Here is a 17250-nt window from a genome sequence, read left to right on the forward strand (position 1 = left end):
ACTTGCTTTTCTTAAAGAAAGAAGACAACAAAAACAACTACAGTGATGATGTGACTGTGGCTTTTTTGTTTTTTGCTTTTTTCAGTAAAGCACAAGAATAGTTTCCCCAGTTAATGGCAAGTAAGCAAAGAAAACAAAAACAAAAACACACATTCACGTTACAGCATCTTTAGGCAGCCCATGCACGTCTCTCAGCACTACTGAGCTGCAGAGGGACGTCCGCTGCTCCCTTCCCTTCCCGCATTTGCTACATCCACACCAGTAACCTTTCAAATTAGGTCTTTCTTCTTGATAACTTACCTTGCTACATGAGTATTTTTTCAGGGAAGGTGAAGAGGGAAAAATAAGTTACTAAAAACGATCTTTAAATCTAGATAAGTGAAAGTTCTCTCCTGCGCCTCCCAATTATAGTGTCCCCAGCTTAGCTACAAGCATGCAGATGCTGTTAACGGCTGTGCGTCAAAGAACGATCTGTGGCCATGGTACTGAGGCTGGAGGCTGAGGCAGACCCAAGCTTTGGAGTGAAAACCTGTTTGGGTCTGAATCACATCCCCACACCCACTGGCTGTGGGTGCACCTCCATGGCAGCTAGAGAGACCCCTGGCCTCTCCTTCTGACATTCAATCTTTTGTACCAATCAGCTCCCCTACTTGGTGGCCTTACCACCTTCATTAGCTGGGCTCAAAATCTGAATATTTTGAACCCAGTCTCACCACACTATTCCACAACCACAATCTGCGTGCTTGATTCCTGGCTCGGGCACTTGCTAGCCGTGTAACCTTCAGTAAACCACACAACTATTCTGATTTTCAATCCTATCGTGTGACGACAGACTAATGATATACGCCCCTCATAGCCTTGCTGTGAGCGTCTGTAATGTGCCACACACACAAGGCTTAGGGCAGCATTCACGCGATGTCAGCCATTACTGTTGCTGCTGCTGCTCTCCTCCGGCCAACAGCAGAGGAGCCTGCCCAGGGTTAGGACCTCCAGTGGCCCACAGAAGGCGAGCCACCTGAAGGAGGCAGGTTGCCACTGTCATTTCAGGGACTTTCTAAACAGCAAGAACCAAGTGAATCCAAAAGTATAAAAACTAAGACCCATTAAACCTTTTAGGAGAAAGATGTTATTTTCAGTCCAAGAGAGGCCAATAAAATTCTCTAGTTTTATGTTCTGTTTGAGGAAACATAAAAACTTTAAAATTCTTTGAACCAATTTTCTAAGAGATTCAATTGTTGATTTCCTCAGCGAATCAAGAGCAAATGCAGAGGAGGAACATTAACAAGAAACTGAAGATTTTAACATACATATTCCAACAAAGTGACAATGGCTATGCACTCTAGTCATTTAAGTAAGTTACTTATAAATCTTTATGGCTAAAGAAGAAAACACACCTCCTCATAGAAAAATGTGTCTAACACCAAGAGCCCACAATCTCTTCGGTCCTCATCAGCAGCCACTTCATATTTGGCCTGATTGTAGAGAGGAGAGAAAAGAAAAGTATTACATAAGCTTCTTCACGGACTTTGCAGTGTTTCAAAAATTCTCTGGCCTGTGGAATTGACTTGGTGCCCTAGGAACCAGAGTGCAGCTCTATTGATAATCTGGGAAATTAATGGCCATGAGTGGAAAAAAACATTTTCAAAGGATTAATAATGTAGTAGAGCAACACACGCCATAACACTATGTCCTATTTTAGCTTCAGCCATTGAATGTGGCCAAATAAAATGGTTAATAGACAGCTTGGTCTGTTCTACACAATGGCACTTCAGGAACAGCCAAGAGGCACTTGGACACCTGCATGCAGAGCCCCCAGGGCAGTCTGAGTGGGAGTCACCCACACGCAGATGTCAGGTGCGTGGGAGTCACCCACACGCAGGTGTCAGGTGAGAGACAACACTCCACGGGTCGGAAAACAGATGAAAAGTCAAAGCGGAACCTGATCAGTATGCAAACATCTATAAAGGATAAGGAAGGAAGAAGATCGGGAAAACAGAGATAAGAGAAAACAAAGCAGAGGAGATCACAAAGGCCCAGGTAAGAGAATTTCAAGAGCAGCCACTCAGCAGTGTGAACAGACGGGGAGACTAGTGCGAGGAGGCCTCGGCGCAGCCTGGATTTGCAAGCTGGGGCCTTTGAAAAGCAGTGATGCTCAAAGCCAGACACAGCTGAAGAGAGAAGGGAGGAAGTAAAGACCAGAGGGAGCTGCGCTTCTGAAGGCATCAAGAGTACTCCAAGACAGAGTCCTCGAGGGTCGGAACCCAATCACATCCTTCACAGGCACGGCACAGGGGCCGTGACCAGCAGGCTGACCACCTGGCCAGAGCCAGCTTTGCGCCCAGTGTTCACTGTGACTAGTGGCCAGCACACTGTTCACCTAAAGACTGTTAAACTCAAGTCCTGGGAGTTCTGGATACTACATGGCATGCGATTCATGGAAAAGAAAGTGCTGTGATTCCGTGATGGTATTCTGATGTGCCAACTTGACAGGCAATAGTCTCCAGTTACGCAAACGCTAATCCAGCTGTCGTTCTGGCGGTATGTGTAAACACGGCCAGAGCTGGCTCTGGGGTAAGGAAGACCACCCTAGGCAAGCTGGGTGGGCTTGATTCAATCAGCTGAAAGGCCTTAAAAACAGAGCTGAGGCTTTCTAGAAGAAATCCTGCCTGAGGACAGCAGCTTCACCCCATTTCTGGAGATTCTGTCCTGCCCCTCCTGACGGTCTGTCCTGCAGGTTTCAGACTTCCTTAGCCAGACCTCGCAGTCGTGCAAGCCAATCCTCTGCAATGTATCTATAACTCTTACTGCTTCTGCTTCTCTCACTGGACCCTGACTGACACACATGCCATTCATTCATTCAACAAGCACTGCGCAGGGAACAGAGCAAACAAGCACGTCAGGTGCCACAAGGGGACACGGGCAAGATGCCGTCTCTCCACTAGAGAAGCTCACAGAGCCCGCAGTCCCCCAGCACAGGCAAAGTCAGAGCAGGAAATGCTGCACGGATGGCATAAGCAGGCATCACTTATCACCCACAAGCTACCAGCAAAACCACAACAGGCCAGGAACAAAACCTGCCTGCAGCCAGTGGGTGGGCGCCGGGGACCAGCAGGCATCACGACAGCGTCAGGAGACGGGAACCTGAAAAAGCCTTCACGTCGCAGTTTGGCCATTTTAGAATAAAGAATTGTAGGTCCCTAAACTCTTAAAATATGGCAGCTTGGCAAACAGAACCAACACGCGAAGACATGTCTACATCCCACTCCTGAACCAAGGAGCACGCCCTACCGCCTCTGACATCCTGCTTGGCAGCAAACGGCTGCCTCCTGAGCAAGCCTCGTCTTATCCCAGCAAAGGTACTGGGAAGGGAGGGCTGGGGAGCTCCAAGGCGTAGGGAGCAAACAACAGAACAGGCAAGAACCGCCAATGTTTTTCTGAATAAATACATTGTTTTAACAAGCTATGTGAAAAAGAGAGAAAAAGCGAATAAAAACAAACGACAGAGAATAGTATTTTGCACGTAGTGAACAGTCAGTACAACTTGACGATATAACCAGGACAGGCCAAAACAGGGAGAGGAAGTGCCATAACCTTGGTCCCAATAACCAAAAGTGAGAGAGACTTCCTAGTACGTTCTGCCAACTCTCTGTTAAGCTGCTTCTGAGTTTCATAGTTCTGAAACTTCTAGGCTTGCCAGCCGTATCTCAAACGTTTTAGAAACGCAAAATTTCTTTATCTGAAAGGAAATCACAGTAAATATCAAACCGGATACACAGGAATATTGGAAAACGTATAAATCATAGTCAGTTCCATCCAGTGTGCTCGTCCGTCTTACACCAGCCTTCCTCCTCCGTGTGCTTCTGGGCCAGTGCTTTCAGCAGACAGCACTGCTGGGTCCACATACCTCTCAGGCAGCTGTGTGAGCACTGTCTGAATTAGCTGTACAAACTTCCTACAAGTTAAAGCAGCACGTTTCAAGGCTCTTTAGCAAGTACCTTTGATCCCCAGGACCTGAGATGTCACCTGCATGAACCACCACTAGGCACACTCTACCCACCAAGAAAACCAAGAGAACACGACACCAGGATGCCAGTTTATCCACTCTTACCTCACTGCCAAGGTCTAATTAACTCAGAGAGGTCTCGTGTTCGTTTCTAATTATCAAAAGCACACGGCTGAGGGGTTCAACCCTGAGATGAATCACTTACCACTGCATCCAGGAATTCAATGCAGCTCTTTAGATCACATTTTGTGTCGCAGAATTGCCTGAAGAGAAGTCTTCCTATCGGCTGCTTGTCACAAAGGCTGCTATACTCCTTTTCTGGGTGAAGAGAGGGGACAAGGGACAGGCACCTGCTTTTCTGAACCTACTTCTTTTACCTGACACAAGTCAAAGCAGTGCTTGCAGGATTGGTTTTGAACCCACTGTTTTGTTCACTAGTTTGTACTAGGTTATCATGAATATTTAAAATTAAAGTGCCCACTGGGGCAGAGCCAACGGTATCTGGAAGAACTGATAACGAAAGGTACGTGGGGACGGTCCCTGCTCCCCTCACAAAGGAAAGATGCTGGGGGCAGGGGGTGGCACTTCCGGGAACCTGGGGGGCCAGAAAGGGGTCTGCGTCTGGCCTTCCACCACTCCGCCCACTCCATGTGTTTGGCACAAATTACATGCATGTGAAATACACCATGGGAATGTACTAAACTAGATTTTTTAAAACTCTTTTTCATTTTGATAACATTCTATTCTTTTGCAAGTTACAAATATTATATATGCTTAACGATTTTTAAACTGTTCTTATTTTTTTCTTTTTGGTGGGAAGATATGTTGTATATCTCATCTTACACCAAGCACTATTTTGAGGAAGAAGCACTGATATTCAATCAAAGTGTCACAAGGGATGGAAAGCAAAATCTTATGCCCAAAACAGGCAAGAAAACCAGCGGCTCCCTCACAGCAGCTCTGCACTTGACGTGAATATAATGATGTCAGGTACTCCCAAAGCTAAGGCGTTAAGCAAAATGCATGAAGAGCGAGCCAGCCGTGACAAGCTCCTCAGGGAAAGGGCTGGTTAGTGCCCCGCACACCTAGGAGCCTAACTCCTGTCTTGGAGCACTGAGTCTGCACATGGAAAATGCAGGCAGGGATATAAACATTTCGGTTGCCAGTACATGATTGCTTGTTTCAACAAATACGAGCAATAGTTTTGCAAAACTTCTACAACCCACTTTGTCCAGTTTTGCTACCACATTTTACTTGAGGGCCACTCCTCAACTGCACTTAAAAAACAAAAGACACAAGGCAGTCAAAAGGTTTAAAAGTTGAGAGGTTTTCATTCTTCCCTCCCGCATCTGAAGGCCCAGAAATGTGCCCGGTGTCCACTGAGGACAAGCAGGCGGGGCTCAGGTCTCCTGACCTTCTCGCCCAGGCTTCTGCTGAGGACCCAAGACAAAACCACAACAAACAGAACGAAACCTGACGTGGAAAATGAATACACGACGCCCTCAGGAGTCAGAAGTTTGAGAAAGCCGATGAGGTGGGAGCCCCACCCAGGCCTGAGCGAACTGCCGGCCAAGGGACCTCTCTTTCAGGCGGAAGCCACTTTGCAGAAAGTGGGTATCTGCCAAGAGAGATTCTGGGACCCCGGGGCGGAGGGGGGCGGGGGGACAAAGCACAACTGGAGGGACTGACTCGCTCTGCTGGCCAAGTGAATTAACGCGATCCCGGTCGGTCCTGGAACGCAGGCCCCGTCCAGGCCGAGCACCGGCACAGCCCAGTTCCAGAAGTCCATCCAAGAGGGGGTGCCCAGGAAGACCAAACCACGCAACCACAGAGGAAGCCAGGTCACACTCGCACAAAGAAACTCAGCCCTTAGTATAAACCTGAAGAAACAATCTCAGGTCTCTAGACACAGGGCGAAAGCAGGGGTGACAACCAAAACCAGAAAACAGGGCAGAAAAACTGAACCAGGAGAAAAGCTCATTCAGACAACAGAAACCTATCTTTTAAAACTTTAATATCCTCTAGAGAGACCAGAGCCTGCAGGGACTGGCAGAACTGTAAAACCAGAGCCCCAAACATGACAGAGACGCAATCGCAGAACAAGAGTGCGTGCTTACAAGCTAAAAACAGGATTAACAACAGAACATCGTGGGACGGGCTGGACAGTACTTTGCATGTGTGTTAAAGCACGGGTGTTGACCTGGATAATAAGGAAATCTCCTAAAATAAATGGCCAAAAGCAAACAGAAAACACAAGAGGACACCGAGACACAGAAGACTACTCCAGAAAGTTAAGGGTCTGTCTCACAGGAATTCAAAGGGGAGTCCTGGTACAATGGAGGAGGGGAAGACAGAGACATCTGGCCTTTCCTTTGAATTTTAATGTATGTAATAAATACTATGTAAACCTTATATACATAGATCATATTTATGTCGATTTTACGTATGACTAAATATATATTAAATTTTCCCAGGCCAAAGATGTAGAGGCCACAGCAAGTGTTACACATGACTACTGAAGGCTGGCCCACATCTGGAGACACCCAGCGACAGTCCCACCAGGAAGGAGACACCAGAAAGCCTCTGAGATGAATAAAACATTAGTGACAAAATGTAACAAGTCGGAGGGACACTGTGGACACCTGGGCCTTCCTCAAGGAGCTACAACAATAAAACAGGAAAGAAAGCAAAGAAAGAGGACACGATGGAAATCACAAAGGACGACAGCGGGTAAGATCGAGAAGCAGCGAAGGACACCGGAGAAAGCAAACAGCTCTGTCAAAATACCTGGAAGACCACCCTCGGCAGAATGTGCTCAGCGCAGGGTGCCTCCTTGCTTGTGGAACACACGCAACTGTAATATTATACTGCTACACCAGATTTTAATTCTTTGGAATAACCTATGGGCCACGGTACATAGAAGGCAGGTGGTTGACCCAACAAGCAGTCCACGGTAGCCGGAAAGGGGACACGGAGGGAAGCAAACGAAGCTTAAACCAGAGAGAGAGAGAGACTGGGATCAGATTCTCAGAAAGCCTTGATGTCATGCTAAGCCATTTCTCTCTACCCTAGAAGGACCAGATAGCAACAACACTCCAGGGAACATCTTTCACCTCTTACTGTGTGCCAGACACGATTTTAAGTTCCTTCCGTGTATTATTTCATTTAATCTTATAATAATACTTAGAGGGATCTGCTCACTTCTGAGGGCCATACAGATCCAGGGGCAACAGGGCAGAGGGCGGGGGTCGCGGGACCTGAGGCCGGGAGGGAGGCAGCGAGCGTGGGAAGGAATAGCCCAGCTCTCTCACGACAAATGAATTTCGGAGGCAACCCATTCCAATTCTGTCCAAGTGCCTTCGTGGTGAGGATGGAACAGTGGGAAGAACATGAACCTTCTCAGGGAACCTCCATTCTACTGAGGAGACACGGAGGAAATGGGGCACTAAGCTGGTAAGGCAGGCAGGTAGGAGGCAGTGCCACCCAGGGAGCCAAGAGCCCTGGGCAGGTGAGGAGCAGGGAGCAGGACCCCCCAGGCTGGGGGACAAGCTCTGTACCACGCGGCCAGCACCGGAGGGATCAGGGTCACTCACAGATGGACATACACACAGTATCCAAAGTAACGCCACTGAACTTCACACTTAAAAGTGGTTAGAATTGTCATTTTTGTTATGTATATTTTACAACAATTAAAAAAAGTGTACATGAATAATTGTAGCAGCATTATTCATAACAGACAAAAAATGAAAACAGCCAATGTCTGTGAACTGATGAATGGAGAAATAAAATGTGACGTATCTGTACAATGGAATATTACTTGCCAACAAAAAGGAATTAGGTACTGCTTAATGCTACAGCATGCATGAACTTTGAAAACATTATATTAAATGAAAAGAGGCCAGTTACAAAAGATCACACAGTGTGTGATTCCCATGCACTTGAAATGTCCTGAATAGGCAAATACTTGGGGACAGAAGTAGATTGGTGGCTGCCTTTGGCTAGAGGTGGAGTGACTATCACTGGGCATGGGGTTTCTTTTCGGGGTGATGAAAATGTTGTAAAACTGGTTGTGGTAATGGTCACACAACTCTGTGAACATATTAAAAACCACTGAACTGTACACTTCAAATATGTGAATTGTATGACACCTTAATTACAGCTCAATAAAAATGCTCTTTTTAAAACATAATGAGAGAAAAAATCTGGTGATGTTAAAACAGATGGATAGGTCTTTGGGGGGAAATACTCCTACTTTATACTATCTGAAATTAATTTTGATAGTTAAAGTATTTAAACTTTCTCAAAAAGGAACTATAATAGTACTAGAGAAAAGACAGATTGATTTTTTTTAATTATCTTGGAGTAAAGATAGCCTCCCTAAGTACAACACAAAGTTCAGAGGCTGAGAAGAAAATACTGATATATTTGTCTACATAAAAAGTTAAATCTTCCATATTAAACAAATAGTGTAACTCAAAAGGCAAAAAGCAGAAATACAAAATAAAGTCACACTGAATATAAAAGGATAATGCCTTTCACATATAAAGAACTTCTACAAATGAGTTAGAAAAAAGCAAAATTGAAAAAACCCAATGAAAATGCTTAACGCCATCCATAATCAAAACAAGAGACCATTTTTATTTTCAATTTTTTTTTCTTTTTTTTGAGGGGGAAGGCAATTAGTTTTATTTATTTATAAATTTAATGTTTAATTTTTTAAATGGAGGTACTGGGGATTGGACCCAGGACCTCGTGCCTGCTAAGCATGCGCTCTACCCCTGAGCTACAGCCTCCCACAACTGGGACCATTTTCCAAATTACAGCTTAGTAAAATTAAAAACACTGATAACAACCAGTGTCAGCAAGGTCATGGGCTGGGGTAAAGTGACAATCTTTTTAAAGGATAATTTGGGGACATCCAAATTTTGAACGCACGTGCCCTCTGAACTGGAAATCATTTCTTTTAAAAAAGGCAGTTATGACTACCCTACAGACACGGTTCTCCACCTGACTGCTGCTCCAGTCAGGACCCGTGCCTAATGCTCATTCTTTACGCTGCTGGCTATTCCATTACATTGACTTAGTTTCTACCTGAATAACCCTTTTCTGAAGTTCTCATCGGTACTTCCTGTCCACATGCACAGAGAACTGTCTGGAAGGGGCTGAGACCTGGTTAGTAACAGTGCTCACTTCTGGAGAGGACGACTGGCTGGGTCACGGGAGAAGAATTTTTGCTATATCATATCACTCTTCTGTTCCGTGGCTATATGCTTTATAACTGCACATTAGAAACCCTACAGGGTTCTTCCCAGTGAGAACGGTGAAGATAAGGAGAATTTATTAAATAATATTTGAAGCAAAAAGGCACTCGAGAGAGACAAACATCGAGCCCGCGGCCCGACAGCAGGCAGCGCACTCACTCACCGATGGACTGTCGCAGCTCACGGCACTGGCTGACCAGCGGCAGCTGCAGCATCGCCCTCCATTTTTTGCTACGACCAGTTTTTTGGCCATATGCTCCTAAATTGGGGGAAAAAAGAGCATTTTTTTTAACAGTCAGAAATACCCATTTCTAATAACTACTTCCACCAACATACTGTTTGAGTAGTTTGAGAACCTACTACCCGGGGTCTGGAAGGTAGCCTGGTGAAGCATCAAAGCCCCATGCGAGACAGTCAGTCTCTGGCTGTGTCATTTAGAAATCGTGCGACCTGGACCCTCAGGGGTAGCTCTGCTGGCCTGTGTTCAAATCTGTGCACCAGACCTAACAGCACATGTCACACAGGGCTGCTGATGAAGACTGTTCAACGATGCGTATTAAGCACGTGCTAGGGACCAAACAACTTCAAAGTGCAGGAAACACAACGGTAAAAAGGACCATTACAGTGAGGGAGGGAGACACAAAATCAGTTAATGGTACGTGATAAGAGAAAAATTAGCCAATCATCTAGTGATGAACAGCATGAAACAAAGCAAGGCAAAGGTGGAGGGTGTCACCTGGGCTAAGGTGGGATCAGGGGAGGCCCCTCTGGAGGACCATGCTTCAGCAGAGACCTAGGATGTGACAATGTGAGCCTCAGGAAGATGTGGGAGAAGAGTGTCCCCAGCGAGATGAGCGGTGGAAAAAGCTATCGGATAGTATTTTAGAAAGATGTTTTTAAACAAGTGTCCTTTTAAAAAAGTTTATTTCAAGAGAACTTAGTACCTTCCATTGTAAGCATTTGGAGGAACTGAAATTTTACAGAATTTTATCCAAGAGAAAACACCACAATTTTGGCTGGTGACTAAGAGACTCCAGGACTACTGGGAAGAGCAGAGAAACCAGGGGGAAAGTCATGTGTCACGGGTAACGAAGAGCTGAGCTGGAGGGGGACGGTGGGTGGGCTGAGAGGAGCTCAGGAGAGAAGGCCTGGCTAGAGACAGAGATGTGACAGTAGCCGCCAAACAGACGTTGCTGGAGGAGCAGGGCTGTCTTCCTTAACCTTCTGTTTTGCTCCACTACTCCCCTCATTGCAACGGAGATGGTGAGCCCTGGACTTGTACCCACCCTCCAGACGTCCCAGAGCACCTCAACATCAGCTTCAAATTAGACTCGTTGTCCCCCCAGTGCAGCCCTCTTTCCGTATGGAGAATCCTGCTAACAGCCACCATCTACCAAGCAAACGAAGCAGGAAACTGGGACATCATCGAAGTGCCTCAGTCATTCTTCTAGAACCATTTGCTGCTGCAGTCCCCCGTGCAGGGCACCGTCCGGACGCTGGGCACACCGTGCAGAGTCAAGGTGGCCAGACCTCCCTCAAAAGTGCTCCTGTCCCCTCTCCTCCTTGCCCGCCCTACTGTCCTTTCATATCAGGAGCACCAAGCTCCCAGACTGCCCTTCTAACGGGCCTTCCAATCTCTTCTTCCCTGTGAGGCCCTCTTCTACGCTGCCTTGTGGGGTCACCTTCTTAAAGCGCAAATCGAAGCTCCACTCTCCACTGTTTACAGCCCCTAAAGGCGTCCCGGTGTCTGGGGATGAAGTGAGCAGAGTGCAGCCCAGCCTGACGCCATCCCACAGGCACACCGTGCCCAGACCACACCACTTACAGGAGCGCCAAAGAAGCAAGAGCAGGTTCCTGGAATCCCAAGTGCCTGGACTGACGCTCTGGCCTTAGTAATCTAGGCCAGTCTCTACTTGGCTCAGGTGGGACCACCTCCATGAAGCCCACCCTGCTTGTCCTAAGGAGATGCAGGCGCTCCAGCCCTTTGCATCTTGAAAACGTCTTCATTAATCTCAATGAGGGCAGGTTCTAGGTTCATGGTCCCATTCCCGGTGTATCTCCAACCTCAAACATTTGAGGGGATGACTAAGTGGACTTCCAGGTGCCCAATACAGGAAGAGCAGCACATTGCCCACCAGACCCCAAAGGGATGTTCGAGCACTGAGTAGACTGAAAACACCGGAGACGCTGCCTACGGGGGATGGGTCAGAGGCCGAGACGACTACCAAGGGCTGAGAGGAGGAGGAGGAGTAAGAGCTAAGATTCCTCACGTGACTGTTAGTGCCTGGCACCTTTCTAGGTGTTTCCCACGTACTGACGCATTCAATCACCCCCACCCCCAGACGTAAGTATGGCTACCAGTCCCTTCACTCAGACAAGGGACCCGAGTTAAGAGTAAATAAGTTGTTACTGTCACACCACTGGTGAGAGTAGAACCCAGACATGCACTCAGGTCTGCCCAACTCCGGGAATCCTGTCCAACCAGCACTGTTATTAAGAAGCCATGAAGCGTAACCAAAGTGCCTTTTTTTTTTGAAGTGTAAAAACATTTAGAATAAAGATTTGCCGTAAACACAGTTAGACACTAAGGTATGTTGTGAAACGCAAGTAAGAGTAAACCAAAACCCCCAAAATGTCAGAAATGGCTATGGCGATGGCTGGAACAAGCAGCCCTTGTCAGCATTTACCAAAAGCCAGACACTTTTATAGAAGCTTCAGAAGTCTGCTCTCACTAAATCCCCCCATCAATCCATGCGCCGAGTGCTGCTGCTAAGCTGTCACTATGATTCTGATTTTACAGGTGTAGAAACTAAGGCACAGATGTGTGAAGTACTTTGCCCAAAGCGCTACAGCCAGTAAGCAGGGAAGCTGGGACAGGAACCTACGTAACCTGGACCCACGGGGACATCAGCTTTGTCACAGCAGCTGCTTTTCTATCAATAACCAGGCCCACCAAGGCAAACGCAAACTGTGACAGAGAACGGGGCCGAGGGCTCCTGGTCTGCAAACTCTGCTGGACATTCAGGGTGTGTTGCTTGGGTTTTCTACCATGGATGCCAGAATTATTTTTATAATTTCTATTTTGTGATATCAGACACCACCCACCACAATCATGAATTTATTGTGTACTATTCCAATCCGTGTATGTGTGTGTGTGCGTGTGCGTGTGTGTCTGCAGCCATTAAAAATATATTATTGTTTGAGAACGAGATTCCTAATCTGGGATTCACAGCAGACATTAGGGTGTCTCTGAACTCAGATGAAAAACGAATCACCTCTATTTTCAGAAACTTCCACTACCTTAATTACTACCCTAAAGACCCCATCTCCAAACAGAGTTACATCGGGAGGGCTTCAACATGCGCACTTCGGGAGGACACAGGTCCACACAGCACTGCTGTAACTTGTGTTTTCCTAATTACCAGGGAGACTGAACGTCTTCTCACACTGACTGGTGATTCAGCTTTCCTCTTCGCGAGCTGCTTGTTCACATCTTCTGTGCCGTGAGGGGAGAGGATCTCACAGATTTACTGCCGTTCTTTATATAATCTGGATACAAAACATACCCTGTACAAATCTCCCATTTTCCGCCTTGCTGTAATTTACTTGTAAATGCTAAGTGCTTTTTGTTTTGTTTTGTATGAATATTTTCATTGTTTTCATTAAATCAGTATCAAAATGTTTAATTGTATCTACAATGCCACCCGTGGTTCTTCTCCAAATATTTATGTTCATTGCCAGCGGGGACAGCAGGGTCGCCCAGAACCAGTCGTGAGGGCAGGCGTGTGCGTTTTCCTTTCAGAAGGGAAAACCGTTTCTACTGAATCTTGAAAGAGCATTCCTAGTCCAAAGTGCGCGCGGCAGCCCTGCCCCTGCTGCCCCCCTTGCAGCTGCACTAACCTGCCTCACTTCCTGGCAGGACCCTGTGCCTGAGCGTTTGTGTGGTGTAGATCTCTTTTTCGGGTGTTGTTTTGTGAGGTTGACTTAGCTGTTAAACTGGTGGCATCCTCCCTGGACCCCTAAGGTCAGGCTTTACTACTCCTTTTGACAGTGGAAGGAAAGAGAAATGAAGTGACTTGCTCTAGGTCACATCGCTAGTAAGTGAGAGCATCAGGGTTCAAACCCAGGTCTGTCTGGCCCCGGTTCATGCTCTAACCAACCACGTAAAGCTGTTGAAAGACATCCTCTGTTTACTGCTTTTAGTGGAAATGGGTTGATGTTTTCTCTTTAGCTTCTGGCATGAAATCAGCTTTCTAGACATGAGATTGTGGCTCTTTGGCTGGATGGACAGTGTGAAAGCACAAGTAACAAGATGGATATGGCGAGGAAGGTGAGGGCGCTCTGTTCTCATCTGTCGAGGACGGAGTCCAGGGACATGGTCTGTGTCCAATGATCAAGAGCTATGCCCTGCCCTTATAGATTACAATTTAGCCTGAGGAAGAATTATTGACTGCACTGTGTTATGAACCCCAAGTCCCAGATTCCCAGAGGGCAGACAGTGCCTCTGAGCTGGAAGATCAGAGAAGACTACAAAGAAGAGGATACAGAGAAACTGGACCCTGAAAGGTGTAAAGAACCAAACAAGAAAAAGAGCAAGAAGGCCCACTGCAAAAAAAGTTGGAATAACAAGCACACAAGAACACGTTCAAGGGAACACAGGAGTCGTTCAATTATACAGGGATGCACTAGGGATCTCTTGGGTGAGGACACATGAAGTGCAACGAAGGAAACAAAAATATTGGCTATTACACCTCTGGAATCAAAAGGTTTATATGCTACTTCTAGAAACTCCTTGCAACCAAAAATGCCAGGGAGGAACCCTCAGCAAGAGAGCGCATTCATGTAACCGGTACATTAATTGAGTTTCCGTGCTAAGCAGACTGCTGGGTAACACTACAACCAGAGATCAGAACGGAACTGCTACACTTAAGACCCAAATCCACATTCAACGCACCCACCACAATATTCCTTCCTCTGTGTTCCTGTGGTCAATTTCCCCAAGAGGTAAAATGGAGCTAGTCTCCTCAGATGCATGATGTGAAACAATTTCAGCTTATCATTTAAAGCAATTAAAGTTCATAAATTGCTTAACAAATGTATTGCACAGAAGGAAAATCCTAAATTTAAAAAAAAAGCAGTGACTTATGCATTTTACATTATTAATATGACTGTCATATTTCCTTAAAGGGCACCGGGCCCAGAGACACTAACACACAATCTTTTCCAATGTGGTGGCATGTGCCAACACTCCTGAGAAGGAGAAAAGGTTCTAACAAACCTGTCTGAGACCCAAAAGAGAAAGAGATCGATTTTACACGAAATAAATCTAGAAAATGACTGGACTCTCTCATAATGTTAAACCACCACTGCGATTCCCAGGGCCAACACGTAACTGTCATGCTGTGTTGACTCCCTTCGCAAGTTAGTGTCCTAACACGTGAGCCAGAGAAACTAACCGAGGGCTGGCCTCAGCGAACAGACGTGTGTCCAAGAAGGCAGCTCCTGGGAAAGACTCGTAAGCTTCTAAAGGAAAGGAACACAGCCCACAACTGTAGCCAGCAGGCAGCGTTTAGTACTCACACCTTTCTGATACTTCACACTCAACTTGTCTAAGCATTAACCACACTGATGTAATACCTCTTTCAACACAGGAGTGGAGATCCTCTGTTGACTGGGGTAGGCCTCGTAAGAGTTACACCACCACAAGGTAACACTCCAGGGATCAAAAATTAAAGCTTTCTTGTGAAACTATCACTATGGTCCTAGGCTTTATGGCAGAAACTGGCAGTGTCATGCTCCTCAGCACTTACAGAACACTTAGATTCACCTTATTACCTAAGCTCTACAGCATTATAGGAAAATCCGTTCAGTCCAATAGTCCCTTTTTGTACATTACACGCAGGTACGAAAGCAGAGTGGAAAGAAGACAGGTTTAGCCTCAGTAGGACCTGACCCCACGCAGGATGATTCACTTCCACTACCAGTGTGGAGTTCACAGTGAGGGACACCAGACACAAACAACGCTCCACTGAAACACTGCTCTGAGGGCCACGCGTGGCCTCACCCGACAAGTGAGGCCTGGTTCCTTCTACCCATCCTCATTCTGCTACTCAAAATAACTCACATTAGCACACAAAAACACTGAGGTCTCGATATTCAACTCCTAATATAAGAAACACCGTACAAAATAAAAATTCACTACTTCTTGGCTCAGAATCCTTCCATTTACAAACCCTAACTTCAGCAGCTAATTCTCTGTCCTACTCAATGTTACTTCAAGAATTTCCCATACAATGTTTCCGATTCAGGGTCCCCAGGGTGTTGAGAAACCATGTACTATCAAGACCTTTCCTCTTGAAAGGCCCTTAGGACACAAATGAGAAGGAGGGGAAGCTTAAAAAGAAAACAAAGCCCAAAGATCTGGAACAGTTGTGTTCCAGGACAGTTTCTCTCACAGAACATTACTCACTGTTCTGATCACAGAGGAATTTATTGATGCTTCTCAACAGCATCCCAAGTCAGCAGGAGCACCACTTTGCTGACATCTGCCCCCTGGATGGAACCCCGAACCCTGGGAGATGGAGCATAAAATACTTCCAGACTGTCTTATATATGCAGCCTTCGGCATCACTCTGTTCCCAGCACAAAGACAAGTGGCTGCTCCAACACCGACTCCATAAGAGGGAAGGGGCTTGAAGGACTACGGGTGGACTCTGCTGCCAGCTCTCTGATCTCTTGGGAGGCAGGACAGGGGAAACTCCGTCTGGGACAGAGGACTCTGCTCCTGGGGTCTCCGAGCAGAAGGGCTGAGCCAACTGCTGCTTTTACATTGCTATTAGGGTAAACAAGTACTTGTTTAAGCTATCCCTAAGTCGGGCTAAAACCCACACCATAAAGTCTCAGACACCATTAAACCTCAAAACCAAGAAGCTACATTAAAAAAAAAGACTAAAAACCCCAAAGGAAGGGTCTCGCCAGGGTAGTTACAGGATCCTCTCCTTTGTCCTTTGAAGACCCCAAAGGCACGGTTCTTTTTTGCTGGCTTCTCTCGCTGGTCTGGCTTCCTCCCTCAGGGAACAGGTCCCTGCTCGCCTGGTGCTGAAGCAACAGCAACCCGACGTTGCAGCGAGAGCAGGAGGCGGAGCAAGTTCAGACAGCGAGAGCAGAGAGCAGGCTACCTTCACCGAGTCCGGAGTGCTGAAAGGGGTGCAGGGGAGGAGGCGGAGCAGTTTAAGCTTCAGGGGGGCCCAAGCTGACCATTCGCTGACTGACCAATCTCGAGAGTGAGGCTGCGCCGACAACGCGCAGGGTCGGGATTCTGCAGGGGACCAGGTTCCTCGCAGGATCGTGGTCCCGCAGGGCATTGGGGCTCCGCGGCGGGGTTGGAGCGTCGCTGTGCACCCACCTTGGCGCGCTTTCAGCAGCATCGAGTTGGCCAAGCGGTTCTCGACCTCGACAGACCAATGCCGCCGCCGCCGCCGCCGCCGCCGCCGCCGCCGCCGCCGCCGCCGCCGCCGCCGGGACCCGGCTCCGCGGACAGGGGGCGGCGGAGAGGCGGGGGGAGCCGGCTCTGCCCATCGCTCGCCGGACGCCGCAGGGGGCTCCGCGCTGGGTCCCGGGGAGCTGCCCCGGCGCCGCCCCACCTCCTCCCGCTTCTGCCGCCGCCGCCGCCGCTGCCGCCCCCACGGCCACCAGCCGCGCCGCCGCCGCCGCCTCCGCCTCTGGCGCTGCCGGCTCTGGCCCGGGGACGCCCCGTCCTTGGGGTCCGGGGCTCCAGCCGGGGAGCGGGCGGGCCGGGGGGCGCTGGTGGCCCGGCCGCCTCCGGTCCCCGCGGTCACCGCGGCCCCGCCGTGGCCCAGGATGTCGGCCCCATCGCCCGGGGAGGGGCTCGCTGGCAGGCGCGCCGCGGCCGCCGCCGCCACCAGCTCTCTCAGCGGCGGGCTCCGACCAACGGCTTCCCAGAAGAGGGAGCCCGAGCGCTCCCCT

At 48.0% G+C, this 17250-nt stretch overlaps 1 protein-coding gene across 4 annotated transcripts in view; it reads right to left on the reverse strand.

Moving 5' to 3' along the window:
- GRK4 (G protein-coupled receptor kinase 4) overlaps nucleotides 1–16811 on the reverse strand; it is a 46827-nt gene extending 30016 nt beyond the window's left edge. The window contains exons 1-3 of one of the 4 annotated variants that reach the window (XM_031685532.2): nucleotides 16670–16811; nucleotides 9428–9523; nucleotides 1395–1472 (exon numbers count right to left, since the gene is read on the reverse strand). In XM_031685532.2, coding sequence (XP_031541392.1) covers nucleotides 1395–1472; nucleotides 9428–9517 — 168 coding nt within the window. In that variant the 5' untranslated portion in view covers nucleotides 9518–9523; nucleotides 16670–16811. Of the gene's footprint in view, nucleotides 1–1394; nucleotides 1473–4208; nucleotides 4322–9427; nucleotides 9524–16251; nucleotides 16269–16669 lie in introns of those variants that run through there. The other 3 variants (XM_072947000.1, XM_072946992.1, XM_031685540.2) reach the window with 3 other exon arrangements.
- Nucleotides 16812–17250: the final 439 nt, after the last annotated feature.

Source organism: Vicugna pacos, chromosome 2 (assembly GCF_048564905.1).
Source record: "Vicugna pacos chromosome 2, VicPac4, whole genome shotgun sequence".
Lineage (NCBI taxonomy): Eukaryota > Metazoa > Chordata > Mammalia > Artiodactyla > Camelidae > Vicugna > Vicugna pacos.